Source organism: Hylobates moloch, unplaced genomic scaffold, assembly GCF_009828535.3.
Source record: "Hylobates moloch isolate HMO894 unplaced genomic scaffold, HMol_V3 SCAFFOLD_12, whole genome shotgun sequence".
Taxonomy (NCBI): domain Eukaryota; kingdom Metazoa; phylum Chordata; class Mammalia; order Primates; family Hylobatidae; genus Hylobates; species Hylobates moloch.
The window spans coordinates 32,088,600-32,105,055 of NW_026652287.1; the positions used below are offsets into that span (position 1 = coordinate 32,088,600).

At 37.8% G+C, this 16,456-nt stretch overlaps 1 protein-coding gene across 4 annotated transcripts in view; it reads right to left on the reverse strand.

The window, feature by feature from the left end:
* The window catches only part of ANO4 (anoctamin 4), a 399,084-nt gene that overhangs the window by 221,875 nt on the left and 160,753 nt on the right, over positions 1 to 16,456 (reverse strand). For all 4 annotated transcript variants that reach the window (XM_058425434.1, XM_058425435.1, XM_032168899.2 and 1 more), the window contains exon 2: positions 16,261 to 16,455. In XM_058425434.1, the coding sequence (XP_058281417.1) occupies positions 16,261 to 16,315 (55 nt within the window). In that variant the 5' untranslated portion in view covers positions 16,316 to 16,455. The remainder of the gene's footprint in view (positions 1 to 16,260; position 16,456) is intronic.

Sequence of the window (16,456 nt, forward strand, 5' to 3'; positions counted from 1 at the left end):
CCTCCTAGGCTCAAGCAATTCTCCCACCTCATCTCCCAAGTAGCCAAGGGCTAAAGGTGCGCACCGCCATACCTGGCTAATTTTCGTATTTTGTATAGAGAAAGGGCTTTTCCATGTTTCACAGGCTGATTTTTAAACTCTTGACCACAAGTGATCCGCCTGCCTCAGCCTTCCAAAGTGCTGGGATTACAGGCATGAGCCACTGCACCTGCCCTTAGCATAAAACATTTTTATAACTTTAAAGACATGTAAAAATTCAAGAGTGGGATAGCAGAGATTAATAATTATTTAGAGTTCAGGATTTAAGACTGAAAACAAAGATTGCAGATATTAAACTATAGATGTTAAATATCTAATTTAATATAACAGATTTTCTAAATTCATGTAATTTTTTAAAATGTATGAACCAAATAGCTTCAAAATGCAACATTCTCTTCATGCTAAATATTATGATCACACACAGAATACCCCAAATATAAGATATTTTTCTGTCTGTGCTCTAGAAGAAATACAGAATACTCTTTCATAGAGTATAATGTAATGGTCTGGAACTTCTGACAATAAGCCATTCATTAAGTCTAACACCACAAAGGAGAGGGAGCTGTAAAACAAGGACTTTTGTAAGCTTTCCTAAATGAAGAGTGATCAGTGTACCAATGAATCTTCAAAGATGACAGTCTCCACCTTTAACTTACAGTGCCCAAGTGAAAGAGACTAAGTGACTTCAATGTAAAAAAAGTACTATGTCTACTTTGTTCTTCTGATTTTATTTATTTATTGTTATTCATATAGTTTTTGTTATAATTTCTAAAAACCTATGAATCTGAGTTCTTTGCCATAGCCACAGATATCTTAGACTTTGGGTCAGAACACAAACATTTGAAAAACTAGGCAAGACGGTAAAGATACTATAGATTCAAACTGAAGATTCTTTAAAATACGGCCCCACTGGGCATCAGTAATTAACATGCAATTAAGCACAATCCTAAGGAAACTAAACAAATAAATTAAAGAGGGAAGCCAGTAAGATCCCTAAATGTGTAGAAACACATTGAACAATTAAAAAAAATCAAGAATAGCTACAAAATCCATGTGATCTCCATTTTGTCTTTAAGTTTCCCCACATTTTATGGACAGACGTGATTATACTCAATACTTAATTGTGATTCTGTAACCTTGGTAACAGCACTTACATTTAATAAAAAGTCTTTAGCTGGACAAGCAATATTTTTAAAATTCATTCTGTACCTAGCTTACAGCTAGGCTTTTTTTTTTTTTTTTTTTTTTTTTTTTAAGACAGTCACACTCTGTCACCCAGACTGGAGTTCAATGATGCAATCGCAGCTCACTGCAGCCTCAACCTCCAGGGCATCAAACACTTTTATACAAGAGAAACAACAACAAAAAATGAGTTTCAAACATAAGTTTCTTGATTAGCAAATATGTCAATGCCTTCCCATCCCATGTTGTCCATAGAAATCCCTTCTTGCTTTCAAGGCCCACCTAGAATTCTCTACTTCAGGAAGCATTTCTTGATCCTGATAAGTAAAAACCATTTTTCTATCCACTGAACTCACATAGCTCTTTATATTTTGTCTTTTCTATAGTATATGTTTTCTATGAAAAATGAGGTAGAGTACCTAGCACAGTATGAACCAAAGAAAATGTAAGTTCCTAGTTTTTCCATATCTAGATTTCTTCCTCATTGCTAGCACCTTCAACTAGACAGTAACGCATTGAAGCCTGGGATCAAACTGTATCCCCCTTTTATCTCCTATAAAACCTAGAACAAGGCCTTGAATATATTAGTTGCTCAGTTAATGCTCTTTCACTGCAATTTCACATTATGAATAACGATAATGAATATAAACTAAGAAGATGCTCCGATTTTTTTTTAGTCTACAATTTAAAGCATCTTGATAGGTTATCAGTAGATTACTGTGAAAGACATATTATAGATCATAACTTTTTGCTTTTTCAGTAAAATCTTGTTAAATTTTATCAAATAATAAACAAAATATCAAAGTACCAAAGGGCTTACAATAAAAATCAATAGCTACCTTTTGCAACCCTTGTCCTCTTCCTCAGTGGAAAAAGGACTTTTAAGAGTCTCTGTTGGATCCTTCTATGTGTGTGTCCCATTGTTTCATGATTTCCAATTTTATATACTATATATGGTTTTTCTGCTGTGACACATGACAATGTAACTTACATTACTGCCACTCTCCGCTTGCCCTCCGCTCACTCACCAAATCACTATTCTTAGTAATTTCATTAGATCGCCTTAGTTTAATTAAATAAATCACTTAAAATTCCTTTCCTTGTTCAATCAATTATAGACATATCTCATACGTGTAAATTAACACAAGTGATCAAAAAAGGAGATACTGGCACTAAACTAACCTGGATTTGAATGCTACTTTTATGTGACTTTGACTCATTAAATAATAATAAGCCTTATCTTTCTCATTGAAAAAATGGGAAACTAAAATTTTTTGGAGGCTGTAGTATAAATTACAGACATTATACATAAATAATTTGGCCCATCATGTTAGATCTAGGTGCTTCACTACAAATTTTATATGATATTCATTCTCTGCAAAATGAGGGCCTGCTCCAGGTTTGGGGCCTAGGCTAAGTAAAAACAATTCCACTTTAAAAATCTTGTAATCTGGGACTTGGAATAGTTACTTCATATTGAAACCAAAATAAAGGAAAGTCTGACAAATCAGCTCTTACCCTCCCCATGTCACAGAAAAGATGGAGAGTGTGTAAAATAGACTTAAGAGGACAAATGACATTTTCTATGATAGCCTCATAATAATTGTTGCTAGAGCTGAGCTTCTTCCTACATTCTATTTATATTCTACAAATAAAAATTGGTAGTTCCTGTCCTGAGAGGTATACTTAATACAAATCCTCAAACACAGTATTTTTTATAGAATAGGTAGCAGTGATATTTCAAAACTTGAGCTACATATCTAAAATAAATCCTCACATGTAATATTTTTGGACTTAAGAGGCGGCAAAGACCCCATTTTCTAAACTGGGAGTTTTGTATTGAACTCCCCATAGGTGAAGTCTGTGTTCCTATGACAGTATTGAGATGGAGAATGGTGTTAAGAAAGGAGGGAGCGCTGGGTGTGGTGGCTCACACCTGTAACCCCAGAGCTGCAGGAGGCTGAGCCAGGAGGACTGCTTGAGACCAGAAGTTCAAGACCTACCTGAGCAATATAGCAAGACCTCCATCCCTAAAAAAATATATAAAATAAAATTAGCTGGGCACATTGGTGCATACCTGTAAACCCGTCTACTTGAGAGACTAAAGCGGAAGGATCGCTTGAGCCCAGGAGTCTGAGGCTGAAGTGAGCTATGATCATGCCACTGCACTCCAGCCTGGGCAACAGAGTCCTTGTCTCTTAAAAAAATAAAAATAAAAATAAAAATAAAAAAGAAGGGAGGGAGGTCCATTCTGTCTTTACAGACTTTCCTGGCATCAGCCAGTGTTCAAGATAAGTCTTTGAAGAAGAGAAAAAGGAAATGAATTCAGCTCTTCTGGAGAATATGAAATTGGAAACCATAGATTTACATGTAGGAAATGCCACTGGTTCTGAAAAAAAAAGTTCCATCTTGTTTTTTAACATTATTTGTAGTACTTACCAAATAATGTTACCAAAAAAATCCTTTTTTTGTGTGTGGCATAAACTAAAAAAGCTTCACAATAGAAGATGCTTCATAAGTGTAAAAAATACTCATGTCATTTTATTAGTATTATGTAAAACTATAAATCTTATGATGTTGTAAGTTCATTCTTTTACAGAAGAAAGCTTGGCTCATATTGGCAGGAATAAACATATTGATTCACCCACACTAGTCGCTATAAGGCTAAAGCTATTCCCTCAAATGATTAATGCTGAGTAGTCCTAATGGCTAAGTTCTTTACTGGGTCCTGATGGGAGAACCACATTTGGCTAACAGCAGGCAGATATTTCTCAGGTCTAAAATGGAAATGATAATTCTACTGCATCAGCCAGTAATGGCTCTCCTTCAGCAGAATTGCTTCCATGTTTTCCAGGATTGGTAAGATCATGATCTCCTAAGTTATAATGCATCCCTGCACTAAAAGTTCCCTAGAGGGCCTGGAAGTCAGAATTGCAAAGCTTCAAATAGCAAGAAGGATTTGTGAATCACATAGGCAGAATTCTGTGGTGTCTTCCAATCTCCTAGATGCTGAAGTCTGTTGTGATGACAAGGACTCTTGCAGATGAGAAGAGACAAACTCAGGATTAGGAGGCGTTACAGAACAGAAACTGTGCAATTTTCAGCCTCACTAAATGTTGTTTACCCTTTTGTCTTGAATGATGTCTTTATACATGAAGGGCTTGAGATAAATGTGAGAAGGAATATTGCCCTTGCAAAATGACAATCCTCAAAAAAGCTAGGACTCTGCCCCTCTTGTGCATCGGCCTGTCAGCTCAAACTCAGACAATCAAGCAAAGTAAAAGCTCACTATTAACTGACTATCCACCATGGCTAAGGGCTTAGGCTTTTAAATCTCAGCTCTACTAGTTATAGTTGTATAATCCTGAGCTAAATGGTTAAAGCATCCTGCCCCATCTTCAGCGGATACATTCCAAGACTCCCAGTGGATATCTAAAACTGTGGATAATACTGAACCCTATATATATGCTTTATTTCCTGTACATACATACCTATGATAAAACTTAATTTCTAAATTAGGAACAATAAGAGATTGACAACAATAACTAATAAAAAAAGAACAATTATAACAATAATGATAAAATAGAGCAATTTCTCTCTGTCTTTCTCTCAGAATTCTTATTGTAACTGAAATGATGAAAAACAAAAAAAAAGCTGTGGATAAGGGGCCCATTGCTGTACTTAAATCTCTTCAAGCTTCTAAAATATAAAATTATTTTAAATAGCTTCAGGCAGAAGAAGCAGTTTTAAATTCCACAAAACACAATGCTCTTTTCCAGAAATTAATCATTTGCTTTTCTTTGTGGCTGCCTTTTTATGGCTCTTCTTCATTCACTTTCTGTGCTCAAAAGGTTGTAAAATGATTTTTCAGAAAATTCCCTCTAAATGCATCCTATAGATCAAAATGTGTGTGTATATGTCCCTCAGTAAAATGAAAAGCAAATGCAAATAAGAGAAGAATGTGGTATGTATTTTTAGAAAAAAAATAATGTTGTTACTCAGCAAATGATAGCAAGGAACACAGATACCAATGCCCACATTTGCCAAGGACCAAAATAGCTTGTTTTCCTAAGCACCCCCACCTATTGACTAAACTCACATCACACATCTAAAAAAATCCACTTTAAGAGGAAGAGATTCAAATGAAGGATAATTAGAGTGTTATTTCTAAACCACAGCACTAACTGTGCTGAAAGGCACCACATTCACCTTCAATGCAATGAGAAATAAAACAGAAGTCCAAAGTAGCCCTTGTTGCTTTTTCCATACACTTTTGTCTTCCAGCCACTCCAAAAATCCATTCACAAATAGGAAGACTGATTATCTCATCCACGCTTCAGCTCTGTTCAAGAGAACAGCCAGGTTCCTTAGATCATATAAGCAAACCTCAGCCACACTTCTCAATAAAGTGTCTATCTTCAGAAAAGGGGATAGAAAGCCCCCAAAATTTCACTCTTAACTAATGCTCATCTTCAAGAAAAAAAAGTTGACACTGTGGAAAAAACACCCATAATAACTTTTTTTTTTTTTTTTTTTTGACAGAGTCTTGCTCTGTTACCTGGGCTGGAGTGCAGTGGCGTGATCTCGGTTCACTGCAACCTCTACCTCCCAGGTTCAAGCAATTCTCCTGCCTCAGCCTCCCTAGTAGCTGGGATTACAAGCCTGCACTACAATGTCTGGTTAATTTATGTATTTTTAGTACAGAGAGGTTTCAGCATGTTGGCCAGGCTGGTCTCGAACTCCTGACCTCAGGTGATCTGCCCACCTCAGCCTCCCAAAGTGCTAGGATTACAAGCATGAGCCACCACGCCCGGCCCCATAAGAAATTAAATACCTGGGTTTTAGTCGGGGTCTGTCAATTGCTAATTTTGTACTTTTGAGCTAGTAACTTCACTTCCTATGCCATAGTAAAATATGCATAATTCCACCTCACGAACTGCTATGAGGACTAAATGAAATGCAGGAGAAAAATTTATGAAAGCCCTTTGGAGACAACAGAACATCAAGTAAATGTAGGGCTGTGGTATCATGACTGTTATCATTCTAAAGATTGGTCATGTATTTATCTTTTCCTTATTTTTGTTTCCCTAAAGCATGAGTTTATCCTGACTCTTGGCAGAACTAGGAACAAGTCCTTCTTGGTTATCCTTCTTCTTTTAAAAGTCTCTCCTTAATGGTCCTCTCCTCTCCCTCTCCCCACAGCTTCTGGTCCTGCTCTTTACAGAGAGAAACAGGAGACAGTCTGTTCCCTAATTTGAGACCAGGCCTTGACATTGGTTCCAGAAAGAAATCTTTGAAACTCAGGGAAATAGGAAAGAATTTTATTATATCAGAACTCAAAAAAGGGAGGATGAAAAAACAAAAGTCCAGAGCATAGTAGACCAAAAAGAGAAGCTACAAAGTGGACATCACTTACATTGAAGGAAATAATAAACTGTGAAGCTGATTACACATGCGTTCAACAGAACCTAACTGGTCCCTTCTTCAGTATGGTTTTCTTATGCTAAGGTTTGAGCTACTGCAGGGCTTTTAATTTAAATTTTCTAAGGCTTTTTTATGATAATTTGCTAGAAATGTTTCTGCCAAGTTGTCTGAAGAAGAAAGTAATAGCACATTAAACGAGAGAATAAGAACACCTGAACTAGAATATTGCCTTCACCATTTACTGACTGTATAACCTTAGGCAAGGTACTTACCCTTCTTCATGCCTTAGTTTCCCCACCCATAAAATAAGGAAAATAGCATGAGAATATTATGGGAATTAAATGAGATAATGAATGAAAATAGTTGAACAGTTTTTGAGGTGGGGAATATGGTAGAGGGCTTAATATATTGTAGCTATAATTTTATTATTATCAAACTATGCATTTAATGCCTAAATATACAGACAGTACTAATCATCCTGGCTGTTTGGAAACAACAAAATCCTAATGTTTCTCTCCTGGAAAATCAATGTGTCCTAGCATTTAAATACTAGATAGATTCATAGGCAACAATAATCATGCATAAATGCGGAACGGGCCATAGGTTTTAAAAAGTTAGATAAAAGAAACTGTATTAGAAATTACTTGGGAATGACACATATCGGCAAAACATTATTTTACAAATTGTAAATGAGACTAAAGGACATATTCTGCGATTAATCACACTTCTCTAGGATTGTACCATGGGCCTAACAGATAAGGAAAACGCAATAGAAGAAGTATTTTAGATTTCAGAAAGCTTCCAATTCTATTTTATATGGCATAGTCATTAGCTGGGATAATTTGTTCTATATCCACTAAGCTTCATAGTTGCAAACTCAAAAAAATCAAAATCAGTGCTTCAGTTTACTATGCTCTTGACTCTTAAATTATAGTCCCAAACCTAGTACCATTTACCACTTATATTATTGGTCCGTAAAGGAAGCAGAAAATAATATTCATTAATTATGAGTGTCTAAAGGATAAGGTCAAAATAAAATTGATAAACAGGAGAAAGAATTGAAACAATCAGAAGGAAATAGAAACCATACAAATACAAGATGAAGATGAATGGCGTCTGTATTTATACAGCATAATGAGAGACCATCTTATTGGTATTCTAGCACAAGTTAACTGGGAAACTGCTAAATGAAGTGGTGACTGAGATAACAAGGATTCTAAGGCATAGGTACTTTCAGGGTTCGGAATTGCTTATCATGATGGTGACAAGAAAAATGATTTCTTTATTTATCAACCATTTATTACTGAACACCAAGTGTGTGCGAAAAATCAAACTGGACATTCTACACGAATTATTTAATTGCCATTACAAGGCTATGTAGGATTGCCAGACACAATACATTACAATACAGGATGTCCTGCTAAATCTGAATTTGAAACAAAAAATATAATTTTTTATCACGTGTGTCGTATGCAATATTTGGGACATACTTTCAAAAATCCTTGTTTATCTGAAATTTAAATTTAATTGGGAACACTGTATTTAATTTGGCAGCCCTAATGCTATAAGGTAGGTATTAATTTCCTCATTTTACTGATGTAGAAACTAAGCTTCAGAGAAATTAAGTAATTTGTCCAAGGCTGTAATAGCCATCAGGTGACATATCTAAGCTTTTAAACACCTAACGATAAAGCTTGCTTTCAGAACCAGTGTAATGCACCGTTCCTATCATTATGCTGTTTCCTGCATCTGAATGGTCATGCCTCTTCCTCCTGTTGAAATCCTAGTTGACCTTCAAAGTCAAATTGGTAGACCATATGTCTTTTGAGTCTTCCTAAATTCTTCTCAGCATAATAAGGTTATGCTGCCATAACCTTATTTATTTCTCTGTTCCAGCCCTTAATACAGTTTGACTTCTATCATAGCAGCTTAAGCACATGTCCCTGTAGTGGGCATTCTTCCACATAAAGTTGTTTCCTAACATCACCTCTATTTCCTTTTGGGGAAGTCCCTCTCCCTCGCTGTGTGTAGTCAAGGTGGCAGAAGAAATCAAGGAGTCCTACCCTCCCACTATGAAGGCTGAAGGGAAAGGTCTTCTGTCCTATCATTTGTCTCAGCACTGTCTGTCCAACCAAGGGAAAGGTGCATAGCCAATAGAACTGTCCTCCTAAATCTTCAAAACGTGAGCCAAACGATGCAAAACTAGAAAAACTGATAAGAATTCAATCATTCCAGATAGTCAGATAGGAGATATTCTATTCTAATCAAATAGCTATTCTTGATTTCTCTATTCCTTTTCCAAGGTTGGCTCTTTAGGTTTTCCATCCACATTCTTCAAATTTAAATTCCTTCTTTGTTTGGATTAAATGATTAGTTTCTCTTGTTGGTAACAAAGAACCCTGATTGATTGTCTCTCTTGGACATGACTGAGCGCCTTAAGACCCATGTTTAATACAGTTCTGCACCATTTCAAAATATTCCAAGGAGGGCAACTTCCCAACAAATCCTTGTTAGTAAATAGTAGGCACTCATAAATGTTTGTAAATTCAAAGGCGGATAAACAAACTGAAATTGTTCAGGCAGATGGAACAGAAAATCTACAAGACTCCCAAATTCTCTCTTTTTGTACTTAGTAACCAATCTGAGTGGGCCTTAGAGAACACTTCGGGAACAGAGATTATTAACTTTGTAAAAAATAGATGGATGACTTAATAGGCCTCAGTATGACTAAATTGTCCAAGCTGCTTCTAAGATCTATGACTCACTGCACATAAGAAACTCAGTTTGAGAGCTCTTCCATAATCTCCCAACAGAGAACTATGATGCATTTGTGCAAGTACACTAAAAATAAAGAGAATGGAACTGAAATCATATTCCACCTTGCCAGAATAATATGAGTTTTAAAAATACTTTTTTTAAATAAAAAGTTTCTAATTGTAACTTAATATATTTTTTCTTAATTATAATTCTAGACTAGAGGATTGGCTTTATTTATATTTTCAACCAATACTCGACATATGTAGGGTTTAAGGATCTATGATAAAATGATGGGTAGATAAGTAAAGTGATGTATTTTCGTTTTGTTTTGTTTTTGTTTTTTTGAGATGGAGTTTTGCTCTTGTTGCCCAGGCTGGAGTGCAGTGGTGCAATCTTGGCACACGGCAACCTCCGCCTCCCGAGTTCAAGCGATTCTCCTGCCTCAGCCTCCCGAGTAGCTGAGATTACAGGCATGCACCACCACGTCCGGCTAATTTTGTATTTTTAGTAGAGAGAGGGTTGCTCCATGTTGGTCAGGCTGGTCTTGAACTCCTGACCTCAGCTGATTCACCCACCTAGGCCTCCCAAAGTGCTGGGATTACAGGCGTGAGCCACCGTACCCGTCCAAGTGATGTGTTTTTAAGGTGAGGGAAGAGACTTGAGATTTCAAGTCACAATGTGGGCTGAATTAGCCCATGTTGATAAAACACCATTAGGACATATCTTAATAACATTTATTTAATTGTATTATAGTAATATCAACACAGGATATCAATTAAAGGAAAGGACAGACTGAATCTACACTGCCTGCATTTGACTTTAATGGAATACTCAATTCTGGGCACTGCATTTTCAAAGAGATAGCAATGAAACAAGAATGTTTCTAAGAGCAGAGAGGGTACAATGGTAAAGAAGTTGAATATCATGTCATTCAAGGAAGCACTGAAGACACTAGGAAATGTTTCACCTGGAAAATTGCTAGGGATGAGTTTCTTAAACAACTGAAGGATTGTCATATGAAAGAAGAGTTAAGATTTACGCCATATAACTTCAGAATGCTAACCTATATCTGGTGAGTAGAACAGATTTTGACAAACAACATATAATCATTTATTAAGAACCTACTAGGGACAATGCATGATGTTAGGAGTGACGGAAGATACAAAGATGAATTGAGGAGAGTTCCTACCTTCTGGTAGAACTATAAGACCATAGAAACAGATGGACTTTGATAAGGCTTCTAAGTTCTGTGGAAGCGTGGGGAAGTAGGGGAATAATTCTGACTATAAGATCTAGAAAGCTTCTTGGAGGAAGCGGAATTTGAGTTACATTTTGAGGAATGAGAAGGGCTAGTAGACATTTATTAGGGGAAGGGATATTCCAAAATGAGAGAGGAGCTTGAGCAATGGCAAAGAAATGGAAGAGTAAAAGCCTACTTGAGAAATACTAAAAAGCCTGTGGATACCTGAAGCTGAATAACATGGATAATGACAGTGTAAAATGAGATAAGCCTGGAAAAGAAGGGAGAGGCTAAATTGGAGAGGGCTTGAAAAGCTGGGCTCACAAGGCTGCACTTTCTTCTGGATAGCCATACAATTTTAAGAAGAAGAGGGCTGATACTAATTATCTTCCCTGGAGGAGAACCTTGGTGCCTGAGAGAACCACTGAAGACAATTGTCCAACATCTAAAACCTTCCACTAGGCTCTCCAGAATTCTCTGAACATCGTCAATCTCTTCTCAGATTGCCCCATTCACCTTCTTGCTCTAAGGAAAACCTGGATCTTCCCAGTGGTCATGCTTCCCTGTGGCTCTTTCACTTAGAACTGTTTTTCTCCAATAGCCCTGGCACCAACGCATCTAAAGGAGGAGTAGATACCTTTCTTGAGTCTCAAATCCACCTTCAGACCATTCTTCTTCCCTCTTCCCCAAACACCTTTAGCCTTGAATCTCAAGTTGTTAATACTACATCATCTTCTACCCTTTATCTTTGTACCTGCTACCTGCCAGATCATGTTCCCTTATTTCTCAATAAAGTTAATGCCTGGCTTATCATTCTTCCCAAAACTACTCAATTCTTGACTCAATCATTTTCACATCTTGGCCTCTCAGTCCCTAGGAATTTTTTCATTCAATGATCTTGTCTTCTACCCTTTATAGTTCCTTATTTTGTACACTGGCCTAAACCTTGTCATTACCAGTAACAGCATCTTGTGTTGAAATTACTATAATAAAATTAAATAAATATTAAGATATGTGCCACAATATTAGTGCCATGCATTCCATTCTCTTACCACCTCTCTTATCCTTCCAGATCCTCCTTCTATTACCCTAACCCCCACACTGTTTTGAACCCTCTGGGAACTTCAACTGATTGATACTACCAACTTTTCACTGTACCTCCTTCCCTTGATGTCTTGTACCCTCTTTACCAAATCACAAAATGAATCACTATCATCAGTCCCTTCCATGCACCTTCGATTCCCTTTCTCTCTTTCCTACTTCCTTGGCAAAACCACACTGCTGTTCAAATCCAACTCACCACCAACTCTATGTCTTTACTCATGTAGCTACACAAAATTAAAAACTACACAATGATGATAACTAGTACTACTTTAGTTTCATGACTATGAATCTCAAATCCCCTTTAATGTGAGTTGGCAAACATATTTCCCCTCTCCATATCTTCCTTTCTCTCTCTCTTTCTCCCTGTGGCTCCATTCTCATTCTCAGAGATGACCTTGCTTCTCACATTAAATATAAAGCTGACAACATAGGAAAAGAACTTATTAGACCCTCAGCACACCTGCCAATATCTACATACTCCTCCTTCCCACCAGTTATCACAGATAAACTATCCATGGTCCTATTGTGCATAGCTCTCATCCTCTCACTGATGCCCACATCACAAATTCTGCCCTCTCTTGAACACCATAAATTATCGGGTGGAGAGCTGCTATTTTTAAAAGAAACTCTTGACCTTACTTCTCCTCCAGCTGCTGCCCTATTTCTTCACTACACTTCACAGCAAGACTGCTCAAAAAAGTTGCCTATATTCAGAGCATCTAATTTATATCCTCTCATCTCCCTTAAATCCACTTCAGTCAGGGTTTCATCCCTACCTCTCCACTAAAACGGCTTTTAGCAAAATCACCATTGACCTCCACTTTACTAAAACCAATGACTAATTCTCAGTCCTCATCTTATTTGACTTTCAATAACATTTAGCCTAGAAAACCATTCTTCTTTTCTTGATAAACTTTTGTAATTTCTGAGATGTGGCACTTCTGGGTTTTCTCCATCTTTGCTGGTGGTTCTTTCTTGGCCTTCTTTGCTCGTGGTTCATGTTCTCTTTGACCCTTTATTATTGGAGTGTCCCAGATCTCAGCCCTTGATGCTCTCTCTCTTCTCCATTTATACTTCTTCCCTTGGTCATCTCTTTCAATCTCATTTCTTTAAATAGCACTTATATGTCAACAACTGTTAGTTTTATATCTCTTTCACAGACCAATCATCTTTCAAACTCCAGACATGGAAGTCAAACTACCACCCACAAGATCTTGCCAGCTCTCAATATTATCACACCTATAATCAAACTTCTGAACTCAGCCCCACCTTTGCCCTCAAACCCACCAAATCTGCTTCTCTTGCAGCCTTCCCCTTCTCAGCTGATTTTACTCAGGCCAAAAAAACTTTTCAGTCATGCTTTGCTCTTCTTTCTCTCTTACCCTACATCCAATCCATTAGGATATTTTGTTGGCCCAGCTTTAAAATATATCCAGACTCTAAATTCTCACGATCACTTCTGCTGTTCCTAGTCAGAGCTACTATCATTTCTCCACTGGATCATTCTGGAGGCCTCCTATCTGACCTTTCTCCTTTTATCCTCTCCTCCTATAATCTATTCTCCCCATAGTCTGTATTACATCCTGTTAAAATATAAGTCAAATTATGGAATTGTTCTGCTCAAAACACTGTAAGAGCTTCCTTTCACATAGGGCTCAAAGTCCTTACAATGGCCTATAAGGTCCTACCCGATCTAGTCCCTATGACCTCACTGAGATGATTCCCCACCTCACTCACTCCACTCCAAGTTGAGGAGCCTCCATACTGTTCTTCAAACTGCCAGACCCACTCTTACCCTACAACCTGTCCACTAACTGTCCCACTGCTGGAATGAAGTTGCTCAGACATCCACATGGCTGTCTCACAAACTTCTAGTCAGTGATTACACATCTTCATGACTCAGCCTACCCTGATCACCACGTTTAATATTGCAACATGCTGCCCTCTTCCCCTACTTTTTCTTTTATCCATAATACTTATCCTTTCCCTAAACACTATATATTATATATAGCTTATATATAACTATAATATAGATTACACAGTTGGTCTATTTAATATATTTATTTATTATCTCTTGCAGCTACTGTGTAAACTCCCCAAGGGCAGGGACTTTTGTCTGCTTTGTTTACTGATGTAAATCAGGTACTTGTTGAAAGAAAGGCAGCAGAAAAATTCAGAAACTATTGTAGTAGTCTAAAACACAGCTAATGAAGGTTTCGTTCAGTCCTACCCTACAAATATTTATTGGGAGTACAAAGATAAATAATCCAGAATCCCTTCCCTTAAAGACCTTTTGGTGGACAGATAGACAAGTAATTTCAACATGTTCAAAGATAACAGGGCAAAACCAGGGCATACTGGGAAGAAAGAACAGCAGGAGCAAATGTTGGGAGGCATGAAACAGCATCATGTATTTAGAGAAGTGAAAGCACATTGATATACTCAGATGTGATGGTCTATTTGATGAGCCAACTTGGCCAGGCTACAGTCTCCAGTTATTCAATGAACACTAACCTAGTGCTGCTGTGAAGGTGTTTTGGAGATGCAATTAAAGTTCATAGTCAGTTGACTTTATGTAAAGGAGATTCTCCTTGATAATCTAGGTCAGCTGAAAAGCCTTAAAAGCAGAGCTGAAGCTTTTAAGAGCTGTGCCCAAGAGTTCCAGCCTGCCCTTGCAGATAGCCTGATCTATGAATTCAGACTTGCCTAGCCATCTCCCACAATGAAAGCCAACTCTTTGTAATTAGTCTCTAGTACATACTTTCTACTGGTTTTGCTTTTCTGATTGAACCCTGATTGATGCATTATAGTAATAAAGCATAAGGAAGAAGAGAGAAAAAAATGAAGAGTGAAAGCAGTAGCGGCCAGATCACAAAAGGCATTTGTTTTTAACATGCTAAGAGGTTTGAACTGGACCCTGTAATTGGTAGAACAAGCACAGTAACTGATCAGGGGTACAGATGAATCATTCTGGATTTGGTACGTACTGGGAAAGGAGGCAAGAGGAGGAGAGAGATGCTGGAGAAACCAGGAAAGTTACATGCGAGAGAAGTAAGAGGAGAACCCTAAGATTGTCACAAAAGCCAAGGGAACAGTGTTTGGGAAATAAGTGGGTTGTCCACCTTGGTCTGGTGCATCAGGAAAGTCTGGCAAGCATCTACTACATTGTGATAAAAGGAGGTCACTGAGGGCCTCAAAAACAGCCTGGATGGAATGGAGGAGCTAGAAACCAGATTATGTTGATTGCTCTCGACAGAACAGAGCAATCAAAAGTAAATTATTATTTTCAGAAGTTTGGCTTGGAAGGGAGGAGGAAAAAGTGGCAGAAAAGGGAAAGGGGTACAGTGTTAAATGATCAGAATGGTAGAAGCTTGAGCCTTTTCATAGACTGAGGGTAAACAGCTAGCAGTGTGGAAGGGTGAAAGAGATGAAAACAAGAGGACACATTCTCCTGAGGAAGCGTCAGAAGAGGTGAAAGGTGACCATGGCTAAAGGACATGGGTAAGGGCTTGGTCAAAGACAGTGGGAGGCCCCTCATCTTCTGAAAAGTAGAAGAAAGTAGGGAATGATGCATAAAGAGCAATACATTTGAGGAGAGAGGATAAGGGACCTCCAGTAATTCATGCCCAATGGCCCTGGTGTTTCTCGATGGGTTAGGAAACAAGGTTACATGCTAAGAGAGAGAAGATGGTGTGACATGAGTAGATATGGAGGTTGGCTTCAGTAGCAGCTGTGGGGCCATCCACTAGGACATTACAGAGAGGAATCAGGATCGGGTGACAGTTGTTCTAAATGACTTATGAATTCTCTCACAATTTGATGTTTCTATAAAGTCACTTTGCAGGAACATTGCCTTTGGTCACTGATATTTCCTTGAACCCAAAACAATGCCTAACATGTGGCTGGCACTCAATAAATATTTGTTCAATGAATGAATGAATACTTAAATGGGCTTTTCTCTCAAATAAGCACATAAAATGTTTTTACTTCTTTTAATGTGGAATCATTTTAATATTTTAAAGAGATCACAGATGCTTCCCAGAAGACTTAAAGCAATATAATATAATGACTCCAGTCTTCTCTCCTGATCTCAGGAGGATGTGGGCAAGCCAACACAGATAACCTAGGTTTCAAAGTGGGTGTTTTTTGGCTTGAATTTTTTCCTGACCAATCTTAGAACAAATTATCAGGAAAATGACCAAATCTCTATTTTGTTTTATTATATAATGAGCTTTCCTGAACTGAGCAAGAGTTTATGCACTCTGATTTTCATTTAGATTCTACCACTGTGCACATAGCCTCAACCTTCTCTGAACCATCAAGCTCTCTCCCCTCTTATTTGTCTTGGTGATATTTACCATTGACTGAGGTGAACAGAAGGGGAAATAAAACAAGACTCCTAACAAAAGCAAGCTTAGCTGAAAGTATGGCATAATTACATAATAAAAATATAACGCAGGCTGTGGTCAGGTTTTTGCTGAAATGGGTCCCCATTGAACTTCCCCGTGCATCACCTGGGTGGAAGACTTTGGTTTTTCCATTAGTGATTCCAGAAGAGCTCGCCTCCATTTTTATTGACCTTCTGCCTGGTGGGAGTGAGGAATGCCTGACCACAGGCAGGCGACGACGTGACGCTGGGCGGCTTGCCACACTTCGCCGTTGATGGATTTGCAAACACTTTTCAGCCCCATGAATAGATAAACTTAAACC